The 20,302-nt window shown below is 39.5% G+C and overlaps 1 protein-coding gene across 1 annotated transcript in view; it reads right to left on the reverse strand.

Moving 5' to 3' along the window:
* Positions 1-225: 225 nt before the first annotated feature.
* GPR176 (G protein-coupled receptor 176) overlaps positions 226-20,302 on the reverse strand; it is a 39,573-nt gene continuing 19,496 nt past the window's right edge. Inside the window, exons 2-3 of the mRNA XM_065636414.1 lie at positions 3,178-3,430; positions 226-1,463 (exon numbers count right to left, since the gene is read on the reverse strand). Of these exons, the coding sequence (XP_065492486.1) occupies positions 356-1,463; positions 3,178-3,430 (1,361 nt within the window). The 3' untranslated portion in view covers positions 226-355. The remainder of the gene's footprint in view (positions 1,464-3,177; positions 3,431-20,302) is intronic.

Raw genomic sequence — 20,302 nt, forward strand, 5'->3', positions numbered from 1 at the left:
AGTCCATTTTAACACAATGGGAGTTTTCCCAGCAACCTGGCTACTGTATTTCCATCCTTCAGCCACCCAAAGTGTTCCCAAAGCCATGTGTACTTTTTTTAATCAGGCAGATATCACTGTAGGGATTTCACAGATAAAACTACGAATCGCCATCTTTTGATACATTATTTTGATGAAAACAAATTAATAAGGAACACTTGTATATATATATACATTTCCCTTTTGTTTGTTTGTTTAAATTACATTTGGCACCAAAGAAATCAGCCTCTAACAAATTTCAGCATACCAAAGATCCATGGGATCACACATATAATAGAAGGTGACCTTCCTCTGTCACTTAAAGCTCCTGCTCTTACTAAGAATCCACCTTGGGAAAGATACTGACTTTATTGTTTCTGCTGATTTTTCTGTCTGCTTTACACTTAGGCTGTTTTGTCTGGATTAGCTCTTCAGGGGTATTCCCCAAAGGAGGCAGGAGTCGCTTCTTACTGTTTCGGTTTTCAGAGAGCCACTGTGGAGGCAGCTCAAAGGGTCCAAAACCAAACTGCATGGAATACTTGTCATTTACCATCTCGGTTTCTGTGGGCACAGCTGGCGCCACCTGAGCTGCAGAGTCTGCAGTCGTCTGTGGTATAAACTTGTGAACCGAAGTCTCTCCCACGTCTACAGTGGTGCTAGGAATTTCTTTCTGCTGAAAGTCACCAGAGCCAATGGATTTGGTCTCATTCTCCTCATCTTCCGTTGGCTTGAAGATTTGTTGTTGCCCGATATGAAACATCTCCAGAAGCTGGCTCCCCGAACGGACATGGGGCTCCAGATGAGCATCTGCAACGCCACCCGAGCTGACCATGTTTCTCCTACTATACCTTCGGTGCAGCTGTACTATTGTCCCCACTAAGCACTTCCGTACAGATTTATTAACAGTTAAAAATAACAAAGGATTGGCCAGCAAAGAGACCTTGGGCAACCAAATGGCAGTGAGGAGCAAGAAGACTGAAATATCTGAAATATTGAGTATGGTGCGATAAATCACCAAAGTCACATAGGGGACACTGCAGAAAATAAATATCATAACCATGGAAAGCAGCATGGCATGAAGCTCAGCTTCTCGCTGGGAGGCATAAGGGATAGAAATTGTATTCTGAGGGGTCCTTAAGGCAGCTATGATGACTTTTTTCTTCTGGCTGGCACTCAGTGCCCTGCGAATGAGAATCATGAAGAGAAATACCACAGCCACTGGTACAATCACAGTGGTGATGTTGTAGATGATGACATATATCAGGTGGCCAAGTGAGTAACTCCAAGTTTCAGAACAGGTGGACATGGCGTAAATATCAGACACATTGGTCACAGCAAAGACTGGAATGCTGGCCACTATTGCATGGGCCCAGATATAGATAACCAGGTCTCGGGACTTTGCATCAGATATTTTTCTTTCCAGAGGGTATAAAACAGAGTAGTACCTGTCAAAAAAGCAAACAAACAACCAAAAATTGATACAATGCAGAGGGTGAAGTCTATAGTAAGCATAGCACTTACGAGAAGCCTCTCAGGAGCTGTCTGAGTATAATGCCCCAAATCCCTAATGGTGTTGCCAATTGACTACCTGCTAATGAAAGAAAAAAAACCCCAAGTGTCTGCCTTTTCAGGTCTGTCTGTAGAAAAAAAAAAAATATTCAAACTTCAGGATCACATTATTGGTGGTGAACAATTCTTTCAATACTTGCGACTATATGATTTTGGCTGATGTGCATGAACATTACTTTGAAGATTTGATCATTCACTTACTTGTACACTGGACAGTATATTGCACACAGCGCAAAATTTCAGAAAACACGATGGAGGCATAGATATGCCGTGCTGAAAGGCCAGACCATAGTTAATTTGAAAAGCTGCTTTATGGTAGATTTTTTTCCTCTGAATATTTGGAAAAAGCTGTTGGTCACAAATTACATGTACCCATCTGCTGGAAGTACAATGGTGTTTTGTTTTGCTCTGTTTAGCAAGGCCCTGAGCAAAAGAGTAGTCAACAATGAACAGTCTCTGTGCATTTTAAAAAAAAAACCAACCAAACAAAAAGAAAATCTCTTACATGCACTTCAAATTTCAGGCACTGATTCACTGTTTGCTTACTACTGTGAGCTTTTAAGCTCACAGACTTTTCATGAGGGACCTATCCTTTTACACTTACCATTGTAAGCAGTGGTTGTGCTTTTTGTGAGGAAGATCACAAGCTTTACTGGTCAAGGGCAAATGATATGCTGTCCCAGGGGCAACACTGGTGTGCATTACAGATAGCAATACTGCATTTTTCAAGATATTAACATTAAAGTAAGAGATATATCACTTTATTAGGTACACAGTTTGGTTTTGTGGAGCTAACATATTCTGTGGTGAGACACAATAACAGATTAACAATCATTTTATCCAACATGTATAAATCCACTGTTTTAGTAAAGTAAACTGTATTAAACTAATACCCACCCTTCCTTAAATATATCTAACTTACAAGCACCCTCAAGATGATAGAACTGTGCATTTAGTGGGATCAGTGACTGTTAATAATAATCAGTACAAATGACTGAAATCCAAAAACTGAGACAGTCCAAAGGGCCACTTTTGTTTTAGACTGATCTTCTACATACAAAACCTCTCCGGATTAATTCTGGTGGTATTAATACTGTTTGGGCTTTTTTTCAAACAAATCTACATTTGGAATTTGAAATTGATGGACAGTCTACCTCAAACATTGGTAAATTCTTCTAACAGGCAACAGCTTTCAACTTCCACAATTAAAAATATGCACCTTGTCTATGGTCCAAAGTTGTCTGGCTTCAAGTTCCTTTACTGAACAAGCATTATTAACAAGAAGAAAAAAAGGATAAAAACTTCCCTGAAGACAAAACTATAGATTCAAAGTCCTTTATAAATGTCCAGAGATATCACAGTAAACTGAAAAATAAAGGTTTTCAGTGTTACAGAGAAGAATATTTATTCCAGTACATCTGGGAAAGAAGCTGTACACTGTGAGCAAAGCACTGGAACAAGAGCAGTCCATGTAATGGCATAAGGCAACACTAAATAGCATTTACAAGACTAATATGAAAGGAAGAAAAGGGTTTGAAAGGCAGAAAGAAGAAAGAAAAATCAAGGATCCCGGCAAATTGCATCTCTTACCTGTCAAGAGCAATGGCTGGAAAACTAAGGATGGTCACTGAGCAGAAAACTTTGTGCAGAAACTTGGCAATTCTGCAGAAGAGCATGGTATAGATCCACCAGCAGCAGTGTGGACTGGCACTAAGAGCAATGTCAAAAGGCACACAGACCAGGCTGGCACAGATCCCCGAGCAGGCCAAATTCTTGATGAACCGATTTGTTACAGATTTAAGTACCGATGTTCTGCAAGTTGACCACAGCACCATTATGTTACCTGTCAGCAGAAACAGGAAGGATAAACAAAGAAAAAAGAAAAAGAAGGGGGGGGGGGGGGGGAAATCAACCCACCACCCCTCAAACCCAACAACAATAATCTTAACAGATTTGAATGTTCATTTGTACTGTAAATAAAAATACTTGTTTGGAGTTTGCCAGGAGTCACTGATTTGAGCCATCACACTGCCCAAACTAAAAAGTCTGTGTAATGGCTAGTGGCTTTATAAATTAGATGACTGAAAACAATTACTCCCCAGCTATCTCCCCTCAGTGTCTAGTAAAGAATGAATTAGGGAATTTCAGAGACAAATACCTAAGTAGGATATCCAAACCATGGTTTTAGATGCTTATGTTGACTCTTGCATTAAATGAGCCGTCCTGAGTATATAAATATATAAATACATAAATTTGCTGAAGTGCTCATATTTTAATAACTAGCGCATAATTATTTTAAAGATAAAAATACACTGTAAGTAAACATAACCATAAACAAAAACAATATCATTTTAATCTGTTTGTGCGAAAGTGGATCACAGCAGCTTGCTTTTCTTTCCACTGGCCACTTCAATGGCACAGACAGGCCTGCGTGAAGCCACATCCAGAAGAAATTAGTCTTTATTTTTTACAAGAGATTCTATATATACATAATAACATGTAATTAAACAAATGGGACAGGCAAAAAGAAAAAAAAAGACTTGATGAACATAACTTCACAAAAGTATACAGAGAATGCAAACACTCTTGGATTTTCAAGCCCTACATATTAGTTCCAAATAGGGTGAATGAGTGGCAGTGGAGCAGAAGTACAGAGAGAAACCAGCATTAGCTCAGACACTATCCCTTATCATTGTATCTTAGTGTGTGCAGATCTCAGGAAGAAATATCAGACCATAGAAACAAATTTTTCATCACAAATTTCCCTATGATTCTAACTCATGCAGCAAAAGCACAGGAGCAAATGAAGCAATCTTTTGTTACCGCCTGCAGCTCTGAGCCCCTTCTAATGCATACCAAGATGCCTGAAAACTCATAATATCGAATTGATCTCTCCTTTAAAAACCTGTCTTTAGTAAGATATTTGCTTATTTTTTTAAAAAAGTGCTACCAATTAAAAAAAAAAGCTTACTAGAGCTGTGCAAAAATGAAGATGAATTTAATACTGAAGTCTCATCTTGAACATCATAAAACACCCACAGTTAAAGACATTACTATAGGTGAAGGAAATGCAGACACCCACTGTATAACCACAGAATTGCTTGCTTGTTCAAAGTGCATTTCACACACACAGGACCGACAAATACAGGGCAGCCCAGGGTGGCTGGCAGTGGAAATGGCTCATCTGTACTTAACCACTCGCTGCAAACCACCCGGCGTGCACTCAGCTCCACGGACCCGCCACCTGTGGATCTGCACCGCACCTTGTCTCAGCGATAGCTCCGTCCTGATCTGCCTTGGTCTGCTCAGACTGAGGTGTCCCTTTCGCCACCTGTCTATTTGGGCAGAGGGGAGTGACGTTGAAGATGGAGAGGGCGGTGAGAAGCAGACAGCCTGTTCTGGTTTCTCTGCTCCCTGCCTTCTTGACTCCGGCTTTACTGTCCCAGGGCAGGGGACACACAAGTGGCAGCAAACTCTTAGGCTGATCAGACACTGTGGCAGACACTTTATGCGGTACCCAGGCGGATGCAGATGTCCCGGTGCAGAGCTCCAGGGGCAGGAGGGTCCCTGCTTGCTCAGCTGCGCGGGACACACACATTCGACATCACCTCACCTGGTCCCGGCTTCCCACCCCCTGCACAGGCACCACTTTGGCTCCAGCTCCAGCACCCACCGCTTGAGCTTCTCAGTGCCGTCCCCAGACAGAGCGTTTGAAGACTCACTGACGGCAGCGGGAAATACAAGCTTTCTGCGTTAGAACTGGCAGGCAGCAGGCAAATGTGCAAGGCGACCCGAGTAGGTTAGAAGCACACATTTTTTTAAAGATATGCACAGATTATTTATTTATAAGTGAGTTGTCCAATTGAAACTGAAAGCTGCCTATCTTTTCAGCTAAATGTTTGTCACATAAACTTCACAAAGCCAGCACAAAAAACATGCAAGGTTTTCTTGAGGATTTCACAAGCATTCTTTGTAAACTTACAAGGCATCAGAGTTATTTTCAGAAAGCATTCATCCTTTCATGAAATGATTTGACAAAGAAATGAAAGCAAACATACTTTATACAACTCCCCCTAGTAATTATTGACAGTGTTTTTAATGGAGAAAAATCTCAAGTGGAACACATACCTCTTGATGATACTGTCCCCCAGCTAATCAATTCTAATGTAGTTTATTAAATAACTCTCTCCATAAGACACTAAGCAACAGTCATTAAATCATCTTACCAGACAGCAAATCCAAGGCAAAAATAAAATGTAATAGCTCAGTGCATGAGACTGATTAAGCTGTGTTCAAATTTTCGTCTTGAAGAAATACTGCAATAATTCTTTGTTATCCAGTTCACTGTGCACCAAGCGAAAATTGCCTTGAATGACAGGTATTAGTGAGTCAGTAACATTCTCAGTAGTAGCCAAATTATGCAGCTGTGCTCAGTGCATAGTCTGTGTGTGAGCTACTTGTTTAGCACTAGCAGTAACTACTTGGTAAAGGCTAGTATCATCTTGATAAAATATGATCCTCCTCTATTTTATTTCTCCTGGAGACACACTGAGCAGTACCACCAGATCAACCAGAGCATAGCTACCAGCATAAAAATATTATATTGCTTGATGAGACAACTCCATTTACTCTGCTGCAGCTGGACAGCATGCACAGTGGAGCTTAGCTTCCCACCTCCAAGAAATGTCATTTTCTTACTGTAGACTATATCAACAACAGCATGTTGTTGATACTATATATCGTTGCTACATACAGCAGCTCTTTTGACTTGAAGTCTAATCAATTTATGAGGCAGTCAGATTTGTTAGTGATTTTGTAGAGTACCTACAAACATACACAATGAGAGAAAGCAGCATCTTAAGCTGCTGATTGAGATATGAAAAAGCAGCTGCAGTCCCCCACACTTCTCTCTGTTGACACTGCCACTCTTTGGCTTGATTTTTTCTCTAACCAATGAAAAACTCCAAGCTTTTATTTGCCAAGTGGAGTATTCCTATGGTTGCCCACACAAAATGTCAGCAAGATCACATTCTTGTTCACATGGCCAATGTGTATACCAAGGGGCAAGTACCAGGGAATACCAGAAAGTCATGTTCTTGATAAAACAGTGCACCACTTCAATAGAAACATGCAGTATTAACTTTAAAATCTACCTCACATACATACTATTTAAGTTTGCCGTACTTGAATGTCATTTGGAATTTAATTTTCTGTATATTTTGTCATGTCTTGCGCAAATTGCTTTCTGGTAGCTGACAAAATATTGAGCTACGTATTTACTATGTGATGTGTTTTAAAGAATGGAATCATTACCTGGTTTTGGCAGGTGCTTTGGGCTTGACAATGTATTCCACAGGCAGTAGTCAGTCAGTTGTATTTAAAGCTTCCTATGTTGCTAGGAGAAATTCAGTCATCAAACCACTTGGTTTCAAAAATCTCTCTAACTCTCCATCTATTAAAGAAGTATTTCTCACATAGCAATAATATATTATTACAATGCTCTGGAGCAGGGGGGAAGCTGGAGGGTTTTGTCGGTTGTGGGTTTATTTACTTATTTATTTAGAATTTAAATCTTTCATTTCGTTTGAATTGCATTGATTTTATAACCTTACTTCCAAAGCAAGTTTCATCTCCGTTAGAATTAACATAAATGAAGAATGGAAAAATAAAGAAATCAGAGGGTTTTTAATTAATACTTCAGAAGCTGCTAGAGAGCTCCTGATCTCTTCTTCATGGTCCTACAGAGGAGCTTCATTCAAGACTCCAGATTCTCAACTGTTTAATTACTTCTACAAATTATGTCATATTGTCATTTATACATCAGAGAGTCACAAGGAAATTAAATTACCTCTGATGCTGACTGATCCTAAATGGAGATGGAAATAATAAAGCGTGAAAAAGATATTGGTTCTAAGATGAGGAAGAACTCTCTAGACAGACAAAATAAAGTCAGAGCCTGAAAGGGGGAAAAAGGGTAAACAGACACAGGTGTCCACTTGGGACACTGGAAAATTAGTGAGTGAATATCCCTCAGGGAAACATTCTTTTTCTACTTGCAATTGTAAATTGTAAGTTAATAAGCTGCTCTGATGAACCAGATCAGCTTTAGTATAGACTGGTAGTTCTTTCTGCTCATGCTTTTAAATCAAATATTTCCCTTCACGCATCTCAAAGCCACCCACTCAGAGAAAATATTACACCAGAAACTTTGCACAGCGTTAAATGTTAAGAAGTTTCAGAACAAAACTGCGTGCATTTCCCATTTCATTGCCCCTCATCTTTCCCCAGCAACTCCTCTCCATGGAGGAGGATAACAACGTTCCAGGCAACAAGGTAATTCAACACGCATTATAGCAATTCACTCCAAATCTTTTCACATCTAGAGGCACTTTTCTGTTCCTTACGTATTAGTCATTCACTGCTGAACCCTTGAAATACACTAGTTTAACACCAGTATTCTGTGCTTATGACTGTACGAGGCTGTTGCACATCCCCACAGTGCACAAAATTGTCATTTTCTACCACAGGTAAGTTTTTGAGGTGTTTCTGCTAGACAACTGGTCTAGGGCTACACGACCTTGGACTCAAACTTCATAAATTACCTGGGAGGCATCCAGAGAAAGTTAGAGTGAACAAGCAACTGGAAAACAGCCTCTTGCTCTTTCTCTAAGTCATTAATGCCTGGACATGAATGTCGCTTATAAAAAAATCACATGTGACAAAGCATATCCCATATCAGTTGCACAGAATTCCACCACTAAAAGAAAAAGATGAAGTGTTTTTTATTTAAAGACGAAAAGCGTATCTCTGGTCTTCTCAGAGAATGAACTATGTCTACATAAAACCCTTACTGCACTTGACATCAGTTGGCAACCTTGTCAGTACACAGACTGAAGGAGCAGGAGGTAAGTACCCAGCTTGTCTGTGCCTTTGAAAATTTCTCCATGTAAAAAAGAGGAACAGGACATATTAAAGGTAACCACTGCATGAGAAGCAGCTCTTTTTTTTTTTTTTAATGTAAGAAACACACATGTATAAAGCCTGCCAAACAACACCAGAGTCAGTTTTATCCTCTGACATTATCATAATTATCAATATTCAATAAAATCTCTACGTACTGTGTACTAATTCCGCTGTATCCAGGTTGTTTCCAGTCATCCCCTACATTTTTTTTTAATTGACAAATATCACAGGTAAGCAGCCACACAGTACATGAAGCTGCACAGAAGTACACTGAGAAAGTAAATACAAGAACGATCCAACACAGCGCACTGCCCAGACAACATCCTTCAAGCCTTTATAATGTTTCAAGTTCACTGTACCTGCAAGGAGTAACAGTCTCAGAGCATTAATGTTATCGAGTGCATTAGCCTAATTCAAAGCAGAAAATACTTTCGCTCCTCTTCCAAGTTTTATCCTCCTCAAATTTCACTGCCAGACATACAGTGTTGACGCAGGCATCAACAGCTGAGATGGTTTTGAAATAATAGCTCTTAGCAATGATTCAAATAATGTTAAAGAACAAGCAGAAGGACAAGCCCCATGGAAACCAGAGACTGTTATCAAAAATAAAAGCATCCGTCATGCCGTCATCCAAAAAGAGGATATATTGCTCTTTGTCAATTAACTCAGGGAACCCAATCCATTAGCTGAGTATGACATTCATCTTACATTTTTGTTAACATTAATCAGCGCATAATTGAATCAAAACAAAGCCCACGCTCGAGCTAAATCCTCCTCCGCCTCACGGCTTGCCTTCCTCTGCTCGCTGACTTCCCTCCCACCCCGAGCAGGGTTCCCAGGATCCCCCCATCCTTTGTACCCCCCTGCGCTCGTGCAGCCGTGCCAGAAGGGAGCTGCCAGCCCTCTGCAGGGAAATGCAAGCCGGGAACCAATGAAAAAGGTTGGAAACTGGGCTTTAGCCATTGAAACCTTCCACTGAAAACAACTGAAAACGTCACAGGTTCTGTCACCATGATGAATGGGAAAAACTTCTCTTGTTGAAACACCAGGGTGATTTACATTCTCAACCCTCAAAATCTCTCTTTTTTATTAGTTTCTGAGGTATTTTAAAGACGACGTTTTCTGCGGAACTTGTTCTGTTAAAAGACAAACCTCACTCAAAAGGTGGTTCACTGGAAATGTATTTGACAATCCATGATCTGTAGCTAGCAAATACCCTTCTTATGTCAAAATGTGTGTTGTTTACTTATTCATCTCCAGAGGGAACATGTTGGCTTACACAGCTTCAAGAAACCTGTAACTTTACCACAGAGTCACAGAATGGTTGAGGCTGGAAGGAACCTCTGGAGATCATGTGGTCCAAACCCCTGCTCTAAGCAGGGCCCAATTCTTGTAATTATCGTATGTTTTAGTTTAAAAAAGTATAGTCATCAGACTGCCAGAAATGCCTTTATGGAGGCGGAGGGGAGAAGTAAATTTCCTGAAACCAAATTCAACCTTTTCAACATTCTAGCTACGGACTTCAGAATTCAGTGATAAAATAACAATTGCACTCCAGTGAAAAAGAGTGGGCGCTAAGTTATTTTGTTGTTTTAACATAGTTACTTCATTTTCAGTTTGTGCACATGGGCAACCGAACGTCTTCTATCCAAGATGAAGTGTCTGCTGCAAGAGAACAGCGCTGGAACAAGGTCTGCTGTACACTGAATCTTTTTTTGCCTTCAGAAAACAAGTTATCTCCTTAATTTTAAGACAATGTTTCTCACTCCTCATTCACATGTTCCTATTTACACAATAAGTATCGATTTAGGAGTAAAATTAGTAAGAGATTTATCAGCGTGGCGCTCTGGTCACCAAACTGAGCCCAAGTGAACTACCCCAAGCACAAATTTGCCCAGTACAGAGTAGTTACCTGCAGAGCGTTTCAGCATAGATATAAACTATATTGGAAGCCTTTCAATTTAGAATGTGATACTTGTCTATGTGGTTTCTGTTCCCGAGAAAGTGTATAGTTACAGGGCAGAAAAGATTTTAGGGAAGGAGCTAGTTCATAGCAGCTTAGTCCCAGAAAGGGAACATAAGATTTCCTTGCAGGTACAGGTTAAGTTATTGACTTTTGTTGGGGTGTTGCCTAGGACAAGTCCAAGCCCAACACCTGCCTATGCAACCCACTGGGAGCAGCTACTGCGACTTGTTGTGAAGACTGTTGTGAAGATGGAGTAAAGTTAGGAAACGTATACGAAGACATTTAAAGTTGTTCTTACAGCAAGCATAACTTGGGTGATACGATGGTATTTGTAATGTCAAACTCATTATGTGAAATGATCATTAATATAATTCAATTTGTATGTTTTTTTACTGTTGTCCTTAGTATTTTATAAACTTATTGTCTGTAGGCAGATTCTAAAGTAACTGCATCATATTAAAGGTCTTGGATACACACTTGTATTTCTTTCAGACACAGCTGTCTGAAGGGAGAAAAGAAAGTGCTGCACCAATAATTCTCTAGTTCTTCATATCCACTGCCTCTTTTTTCCACTTCATTTTTTGTACTTATTGTCCCATTAAATGGACAGAATTTCTGGCTAGGAACAATCATTTTCTCCCTTTCGATAAACTACGTCCTTCAACAACCACCACGATCATTTCAGCCAATCAAGGAAATAACCAAACCCACTTACTTTGCTGAAGTACACTTGACTTGTCTGAATTCCTTGCCTCTATTTTAAAACCAATGTCCTCAAAGAACTTGAAACTCTTCAAGTTCCTTGGAAGGAAAAAAGTTTAAAGGATACTGCGTCTGCAACTTAAAGACCTTGGATTGTTGCCACGTCAGGAAAATATGACAAATGTATGGCACTACCTTTGAAACCTAAGCTAGGAAATTAAAAACCTGAAAAAAGAAGGTCCAGATTTACTGTTCTAACCATAACAGGAATATACATCTTTACAAAGTTATTATCTTTTAGAATCACAGTGCCTAAGAGATCAGGTTGTTTTACTTATTGCAAAAATGTAATTAAAAAAATCTTTAAACCCAAGGACTTTACATGACCCCCATGAGAGTCCAGTGCTTTTACCTCTTCTATAAAGGAAGCAAATGAAAATAAAAAAAGGAAATAGATATCAAAGACGTAAAAATATTGGTGTCCATTTCATTGATGTACATTAAATCATTAGCAGAAGTACTGGATCCTACATCTCCTTTGCCAACCAAGTATCATCACATCTAGTGAACCATCTGGCCTCTCTTACACCAGGCTTTGTGCCAGTCACCCCCAGAAAGCAAATCTGATATTGTTACTGAAACACTACAAGGCCTGGGATACAAGTGAAGCAGGTAATTTTTCTGAACAGCCAATCTGTCTGTTCTTCATGGTACAAGAGGAATAGCTTTCGTCCCTTTGTTTTATAAAGAACTCAGAAAAGGGCCATTTTGAACCTATGTGTCATGAAACGGTGGAGGGGATGCAATAGTAGCACTACTTATGCAAGGTGATGTCAAGCAACACAGCGATGTACTTGAGCTCTCCTGATTGCTGTGCTGAATCTAATTGTAAATAGCAGTCTTGACACAGGGAACAAGTACATTTAAGATTTGTTTTTAAATAATAATGCCCGTAGCTCTTTGTAGAGAGTCTGCAGCCACTTCTGTGGGTAGCCTTGCTACGGATGCCCAGTTGCGCCTCTTCAGAAAGCTCTTTTTTTGTCTGACTTCACACACACACCTGCTGTTCATACACAGGCATACTGGTGCTCTTAAGGAGATGTGGTCACTAAGAGGCGACTTTTCACATTGCAGATGCAGCTCAACTTTGCTTCAGCCCCAGTTCCTACTAGGTTCTTCCAGAAGAAACCTGCACGACCCCTGTCCCCTCTGCGCAACACGCTGAGGTCAAATCCAGGAGGAGGCTGACAGTTTCACACTTGCGAGGCTGCAGAAAAATGTGTGTCTTTTAGAGCAAGTCCAGCCTTTGGCCTGGGCTGTGAGCTGCCCCAGCATTCACAGCGGGCAGGAACCACAACCTCCCACCTGCCACTCTGGACCTCGCTCCCTCCTGCCTTCCCCTTCCTACTCGTTCAAAATGCTACCAGACCAGAACGCAACATGGACATGGCCCAACAACATCGTGCTTATGTAAAGTTATTTTTTCTTTATCTAATACTTTTCCAGTTGTTCACTCAAGATATTAAGACAAGACTTACAATAGAAATTAGTTGCTGTGCCATACTGTAGCATAGCGGATATGTGAGATCTATACTATCTAACAGTATACAACCAACTGGACAACTTGACTAAATTACTAGTTAGCTGATATCTCCTGGCTTATTTTTTGAGGAAAAAAGCAGAAATACACACAATTTAAAGTGAATGATACTTAACAGAGGAACACAATTTTAAAAGCCTGTGGTAATTACTAGCAGTTGGAAGACAGACTGTATTTTCCTTGGTAATTGAGGCTATCTTGCACTCTTGATTAAAAAAATAATTCCTACCCATTAGCATCAATTTTCATCCTCAGTTGCAGTTGAAATTATAGAGTTTGCAGCTGAAAGACACCATAGTAACAGCTATTTCATAGAGCAGAAATTATTTTCTGGTCTATCCAACAGTCTTGTGACTTATTTTTTGCTTTATACAACCAAGAAAGATCTGATATCATTTCTTCTTCAGGTTGACTGTGCTTCCCTTTCTCCAAAGTGCCAGGTTATCAGAAACAAAATTTAATTCCTTATATAGTTTTACCATGCAGCCATTCACCAGGTCACCAGCTGGGCTTATTTGCTCTTGATTCTTTATACACAGATGTCTTCAGAGAGAAATTACGTATGCTTAATACGTCCTGTGCAGTGCAATTAATTTATGTTATATTTAGAAAAAAGCTTTTTTTCCTTCCTCCACAGCTGACTCTGAAATGAACAGCTCTCTCCACTCCTCCCAGTCCTGTGAATGGACTCAGACACTACTCGCTAGGAAGAAGAAAGCAGAGCTTGGGACTCCTGATACACGTCTGAAACACCATGAGTTATAAACTGAAAAAATCAGTAGGACTCTTAAATCAAATACTACCAAAAAAAACATAAAAATATTCTAAAAATATCTATCTAGTTACCAGGGTGAGGCATTTCACTGAGAAAATAAGAACTTACAGAACCAAATTCAGATTTATTCCAGCTTACTAAAGGGAAGAGGTACGTTCCCATGGGATACCTCAGAGCAGGCAAGGTACTTCACTGTCAAGATCGTGGTGACATTTCTGTCATCACTGAATGCGAGAGGTGGGGTTTGGTTTGTTTTTGTTTTCCTTAAAACCTACAGAGCCCTGAGGCAAAAGCTGAGATTTTGTTGATCAAACATTTCACTTACAAAAACTATTCTTGACTGTCCCTGTATTTCCTCTCATTTTTCTACAGTCCCCCATTTATAACAGAACTCCACTACAGGGCTTTGGTGATGTCCATTCTCCAGTCTGCTTTCTTTCACATGTCTAATAACTGAGTCCCCTTTTCTTTGCTCAAAATCCTCCCCGCAAGAGACACTGCTGTTCCCAGGTTCAGTCTCTGCGAGACAGAACTATTAAGCCCAGAATGGTATTTGGCTTAGTGAGATAGGCCACAATCATTTGTCTTTCAAATGCCTGCACAGAAAACACTATGAAAACCTAATATTATTGTTCACCCTTTTCCTTTTATTAAAAAAAAAAAAAAAGGCCAGAAATTCAACTTAATCCACATTCTGTATTTCCTCAGCAAGGCCAACAGGGAATAGATTGATCTAATCAGGACTGATGACTCAAAATCCAAAGAGACACACAAGTGCCCAGGATCCACTGAAGGGAACCAGATTCAGTTACACAAACTGAAGAAATATTGAATTTTTTCTTGACCTTAAGAATAAAAATACATTTTAAAATTCTAGGTCTGGGCATCCTCTAGTAACAAAATAACCCTGAGGGCAAGATGAGCTGTAAAACTGTAGAACATTCAGCCAAAATACATCCCTGATGTGAGGGAAGAACTTTTTCTTTTAACCTATCAAGAATCCAGATGACTGCTCTACTGGAAAAGAAAAATAACATGCTCGTTTTTACTGTAAGTCTCCTTTTCTTCTCCAGTGTTAGAAATACAATTAACCATCCATATTTGCACTTCCTCATGTGTTGATAAAATAAGGACACCACTGACAGCAATAAAACGGGTAAACAGGGAGGAAAGTGCTGTTTGCACCAAGTCCAGGAGGCCTGTGCTCTGGAACGGCCTCAGAAGAGGTGACTTGTCAGCAGAGGACTCAGGTGTCACACCGTAGGATGACAAGGAGGTGGTGGTACAGGAGGCAGGCACTGCTCTCCTCGTGGTTCCAGCAGGAACACAGACTGCAACTCTGGACCCCAAAACAGAGACAAGGGGCAGCAACCTTGCCAAGGAATTAGAGGGTAATCAAGAATCACAGTAAGCAGGATTCTGAGGCAGAAGATCCTCCTGTAGTAACAAAAGCAAACCATCTGTGTGCTTACACTAAGAATAAACTATAAAAGAATCTCAAATAGACACAGATGAACATGTACATGAGTTTTTTTCTCGTGTCGATTCAATCTGGGTAGGGTATTTTATTAAAAGAAAGAGTCATTACAGAAATTCTCTAAGAGACATTGTAATAAGCCGTTCGGGTATTGAAGTGCCAATGCAAGCATAAGTAATGCCTAATGAGGAGGCACTCAAGTAAGAGCACAATCTGCTGTCAGAGGTTACCGTAACTCTTTTGGATTTTCCAGTAGGAGACAATTCACCAGCAGTAACTGTTTGAAACAGTTTGTAACCAGATGTGTACTGGGGAAAACCACATTAGAATCACTCTGCAAGCTTTAAAGACAAGTTTAATTAAACGAAACAAAGGGCTTCACAGTGATGGCCATTTTAGATTGCATAATTTTAATAACCTCTCTTTCATATTTTGAAAATGATATAACTACAGCAAGAAAAATAGCCACCTGTGCTCCAAAATGTCTTCATTAAGATGTCTCCATTTTAGCAAACTAGCACATGGACTTCTTTCAGATTCCGCTGAGGTGATCCCATTTTCTTTTTTTTTCCAGCACAGGGAGCTATTTGACAACCCTCTGCTCAATCCCATCAACATGCTCCCAAGTCTGGAGAAATCTGCGGATGCTCCATATCCATGATCCATTGCCATCTTTGTGCTAACACTGTGAAAGTGCCACAAACTATGACGCTGCTTTAAAAACTTTATTTATGAGAAGTGCCTTCAAAAGAAGTCTCTTTTCTAAAAACACAGTAGAGGAAGACTTCATCAATAAAGTAATAAACTTGGAACTAAAACAGTAGATGTTCAAGATTTAAAGTAAAGAAAGAAAAAATAAACCCCCACGGCATTTAACTGAGAGTCTACAATCACCTCTGGAGCCTACTCAACAAAAAATTAACTTCAAAAATCAGCACTATAGTTGTTGTGGTTTAGCCCGAGCTAGCAATACAACCATGATAGCCACTTGCTCACCCCCTTCCCCACCCCCCCAATAGGGGAGAAAATCAAAAGGGATGGGAGAAACTTGGATTGAGATAAACACAGTTTAATAAAATAACAAAATACTAATACACTACTAGTAAAAAAAAAAAATATATATATATATAAAATAGAAATAGAATATGAAATAAAAGATACTCAATGCAATTCCCCACGAACTCCATCCACACTAAGCAGCCAGTCCCAGGAAGCGATACCCCAGTCCTGAACAGCCAATCCAAAGTGAGAAAATAGGAAAAAGGCAGAAAAGCCCAGAGGCCTCTGCAAAATGGCAAAAGGCCGGGCTAAACATCCTGACTGAAAGTCCCCTGGCTGTGGCCCAGAGAGACAGCAAGAGAGAGAGAGATCGAAACCGGAAGGCTCTGATTCCTTTAATCTGGAGCATGACACTAATGGGATGGAATACTCTCATTGATCAGTCTGGGTGTCAGTCAAGCTCTGCCCCATTTGTGCCCCCTTTCCTCAATACCTCACTCCTGTGGGCAGAGCGCTCAGAATGTCCTTGGCTCTCAGACCAGAGAAATTAAAAACATTAGCTCTGTCCTGGAGTGTTATCGCTTGTTCTCAAACTAAGTCCAAATAATGACCCTTCTAGCTATGAAAAATAAAGGTTTCTACCTGCACGAAGAGAATGAACCCATTTTCAGTCAAACCAGCACAAGAGTGATGCAAAAAAAAATCATTACATAGGAACTCCAAGACATGTTGTTAAACCCAGATTGATCCTACCATTGCTTGTGTGAGTAACTCAACAGACCACAGCAGAACCTGCACTCTGAGGAGAGCAAGGGTGTCCCACCTGTAACCTAGTGCAGAATTTATATGACACAGCACTTCCCTGATTCCTATAAAATTATATTTAGTGGAGATTATTAATTTTTTGTTCATGCCTCAGTGTTCCAAGAGAAAATAAATCAAAAATTCCTGGTATTTCAAAGATGGAAAAGTTAATTCACCTTTTCAAGCTTTATTGGTAAAATATGCTAAGAGAGAGAGATTTAACTGACAACTACAAAAGTTAGATAAATATTTCTTAAAGTATCTAGTGTATACGTAAATGCCAAAACCACTAATGTAATATTAATATTTGAGTTGCATACACATTAACAATTACTGTTATTGAATTGCTGTTTAATAGGCTAGTTATAAGTCTTATTCTGGCAGTACAGAGCAGCAAATATTGCCAGTATGTCAAAAAGCCTTTTCCAAGTTTAAACGGTTAAACTAAAAAAAAAAAAAAAAAAGCATCAATTATTTTTTATCTAATTTGCTAAAAGTGTGGGTTTGCTTTTTTTTTTTCTCAAAAAAAAAAAAAGAAAAGCAACTCTCCTCCAAGCCAAATACTCGGCCAGTTATTTCTGCCACACAGCTTATTACAATACTAATGGCAGTCATGTAGCTTTATCTTCTGCAATGTTTTGAAACCACGTACCACAGCTGTGCCTGCTGGTGCACAGAAAGCTCCCTTACAAACATCAGTGGAAGGCACTACTTTCTCAAGGCTGTATGTTTTTAATGTGACTTGATAATGATACTCTGCAAAGAAAATGGAAATTCAAAATAAATTTTACAATGCCATACACTAAGAGAATTGTGGAATGACCCAAAGGACTATTTCCGTTCCTTGGAAATTAGCAGACTTAATTGGGAAGCATTTTTATATATCCTTTTTTTGTCATTCCACTGATCCCAGGCTGCCTGATTTATGAATTAGTTGTGAAATATTTCATAACTAGTTTTCCTTCGCTGAGATGATGGAGTCTCTGCAGAACATGCAAGGAGACTTACATTATAAATAAACATACTTAGAAAAGCTAAAACCAAAACAAAATGCAAAACTGATACCTGAAGCCACTTTCCATCCTTCTAGCGGGCCACTGTCAGTGAATTTAGCTGTCCCAACACTAATTTAAATGAACATGCTCATGAAGTCACCTTACTGCCTTCTCAGCCCTGCTAAGGCTGTGACAAAGCAGGGATAGGAAAGCGGGACTCGCAGGTCATCTCCAATTCTCCCTCCTGTGGACGACTGAATGGAGAGGAGGAGACGATGGACAGTTTTCCTCTGCTCTTTCAACCCTGTCATCAGGTTAGTAAGTAAGAGTAATGCCACCCATAAAAGAGGGAGGCAGACTTTTTTCTCTGAAATAGAAATGGGGAAAAAAAAGGAAGAGATAAGACAACCCCCTGTATGTGTATCACACATGACAAGTTCAAATTCTTCTGGGAGCATAAAAGTGGAGCTTTTGTGCTCTCTGAGTACAAACTCAGAGACTGATCTGTACTGATCTGATCACCGTTTTTAATTTTCCCTGCAACACAGGACTGAGCCCAGGCTGCCAGCAGACCCTCCTTGTGTCGACAGTTCATTCCTCACATCACTGAACATCACCTCGGTGTGGTCAGCGTTCACGTACCCCAGTGTCCCTCTCCGCAGCCCACCAAAGGAACCAGAAGCCATTATCTGCTTAAACTCCTATTTCCTTCAAACATCACATCTAGATGAACACTGATAATAAAATTACCAGATTCACACTGCTCTGAAAATACATTAAAAAACTGTAATTCAATGCAACTGGCACTAAAATTATTCCCTTTCCTCTATTCTAACTTTTGTTAACTCATTAATTGTTTTATCAGTTTCATGTTGCTGGGTAACAGAACAAACGTTGAAGAAGAAATGCATGCCTCCTCTTCTCTGTCCACATATATACTCTTAGGGTAATTTTTTGTTTCTAAGACTTCTTTATCACATGTAAAAACATGGAGATTGTATTACAAAGACTGGTTTCATGCTGTGTTTGTTGGTTACAATAGATACTAGTGGGTAATTTTTTTTCTTTGAATGTATCCTCTTTCTGCCAAGTGTTATGTTTGTGAACATTAGTAATTCAATTTAATTATTAATTTCCCATTTTTACCCTATTTGAATTGTTCATGGTTGCTTTAAAAAAAAAAAAAACAAAACACTTCCAACACTATTATTAAAGCTATATTGGAGTAGTTATGCATTTCATGGAATTGCTCTACAGGTGAGGTTTTTGCATCTTTTCTGAGGATGAAGCAGAAAAAAACCTAATCTCATGTTACCATGTCAGTACAACAAACGCCCACAAGAACCACAACTCTGCGAAGTAATGAGAGGCAAAGACAGTATGGGAGGCAACATCTGTTATTAAACCAACTGCAGAAGTTGGGGGCGAAGAGAAAGAGAAGCTTTCAGGCTAAAGATAGATGTCTCTTGGACACAGGAGTCATTGAGTACTCTTTGATCTGTATTATTATTTACAAGAGCTCTTTTTTAGCACGAACCTGGTAGGATACCCCTTACATTTACTAGAAAAGCAAGTAAACAAAATGCAAAATAAAGCAGAGTTTATGACTAATGTGAATCTTCAAAGCTGCTTCGTGATTCTAATGATGCTGTCATTGAGACAAATACCGCATTAACACTGTGTACACAGCTCACCTGTTCATTTGGGTGGAATAAAAGTACTTAGCTATTTTCATAGGCATTTTGCAGCATATTTACCTAAAATACTTTACTCATGTGCCTTTAAACTATTTGGATTATCACTGCACTTGATATCACAGAGCCTGCAATCAGAGCAGGTAGAGGTAAAACTCCAGTGTAATTGCATTTTTTTGTTTGGTACCAGTGGCAGTATCATTTGGGCTCCTCTATTTTGCTTTCTGTGGACAAAATTGATTTACATTTTTGTGATCTATAGCAAAAAAGACATATAAAGAACACAGGGTAGCATATAACAATCAGAGATATTAGGGAAATCTCTCACATTCTTCACTCTGCACCTTTCGAAATAAAATCTTGCCGTATTTACTGGGCCAAGAGAGGCTTCGTTCTAACCATGCTAACTCAACCGAAATAAGGATAAGACACTGAAAATAAAGTGACTTGATTAAATACAACTTCTTTTTAACCCTGGAGATGTCGCAAATTTACAAATTTACAGCTTTAACAACGTTTTCTAAAGAACAAAATTTCCTTTATCATGAAAATCCTGTATCAATGCAGTAAAATGCTTTAACAACACTAGAAAGGCAGGCCAACATTTCTTTTTTTTAGAATCTTTAGACCACCTCAAACTTCATTCATCTGCTGGAACAAAAGAACCTCATAAAATGAGCTCTCTCAGTACTGCAAAGATGCCACAAAGATTTTGTTTAGCAAGAAACAGCCATGAGGAG

This window comes from Caloenas nicobarica, chromosome 5 (genome assembly GCF_036013445.1).
Source record: "Caloenas nicobarica isolate bCalNic1 chromosome 5, bCalNic1.hap1, whole genome shotgun sequence".
Classification (NCBI taxonomy): domain Eukaryota; kingdom Metazoa; phylum Chordata; class Aves; order Columbiformes; family Columbidae; genus Caloenas; species Caloenas nicobarica.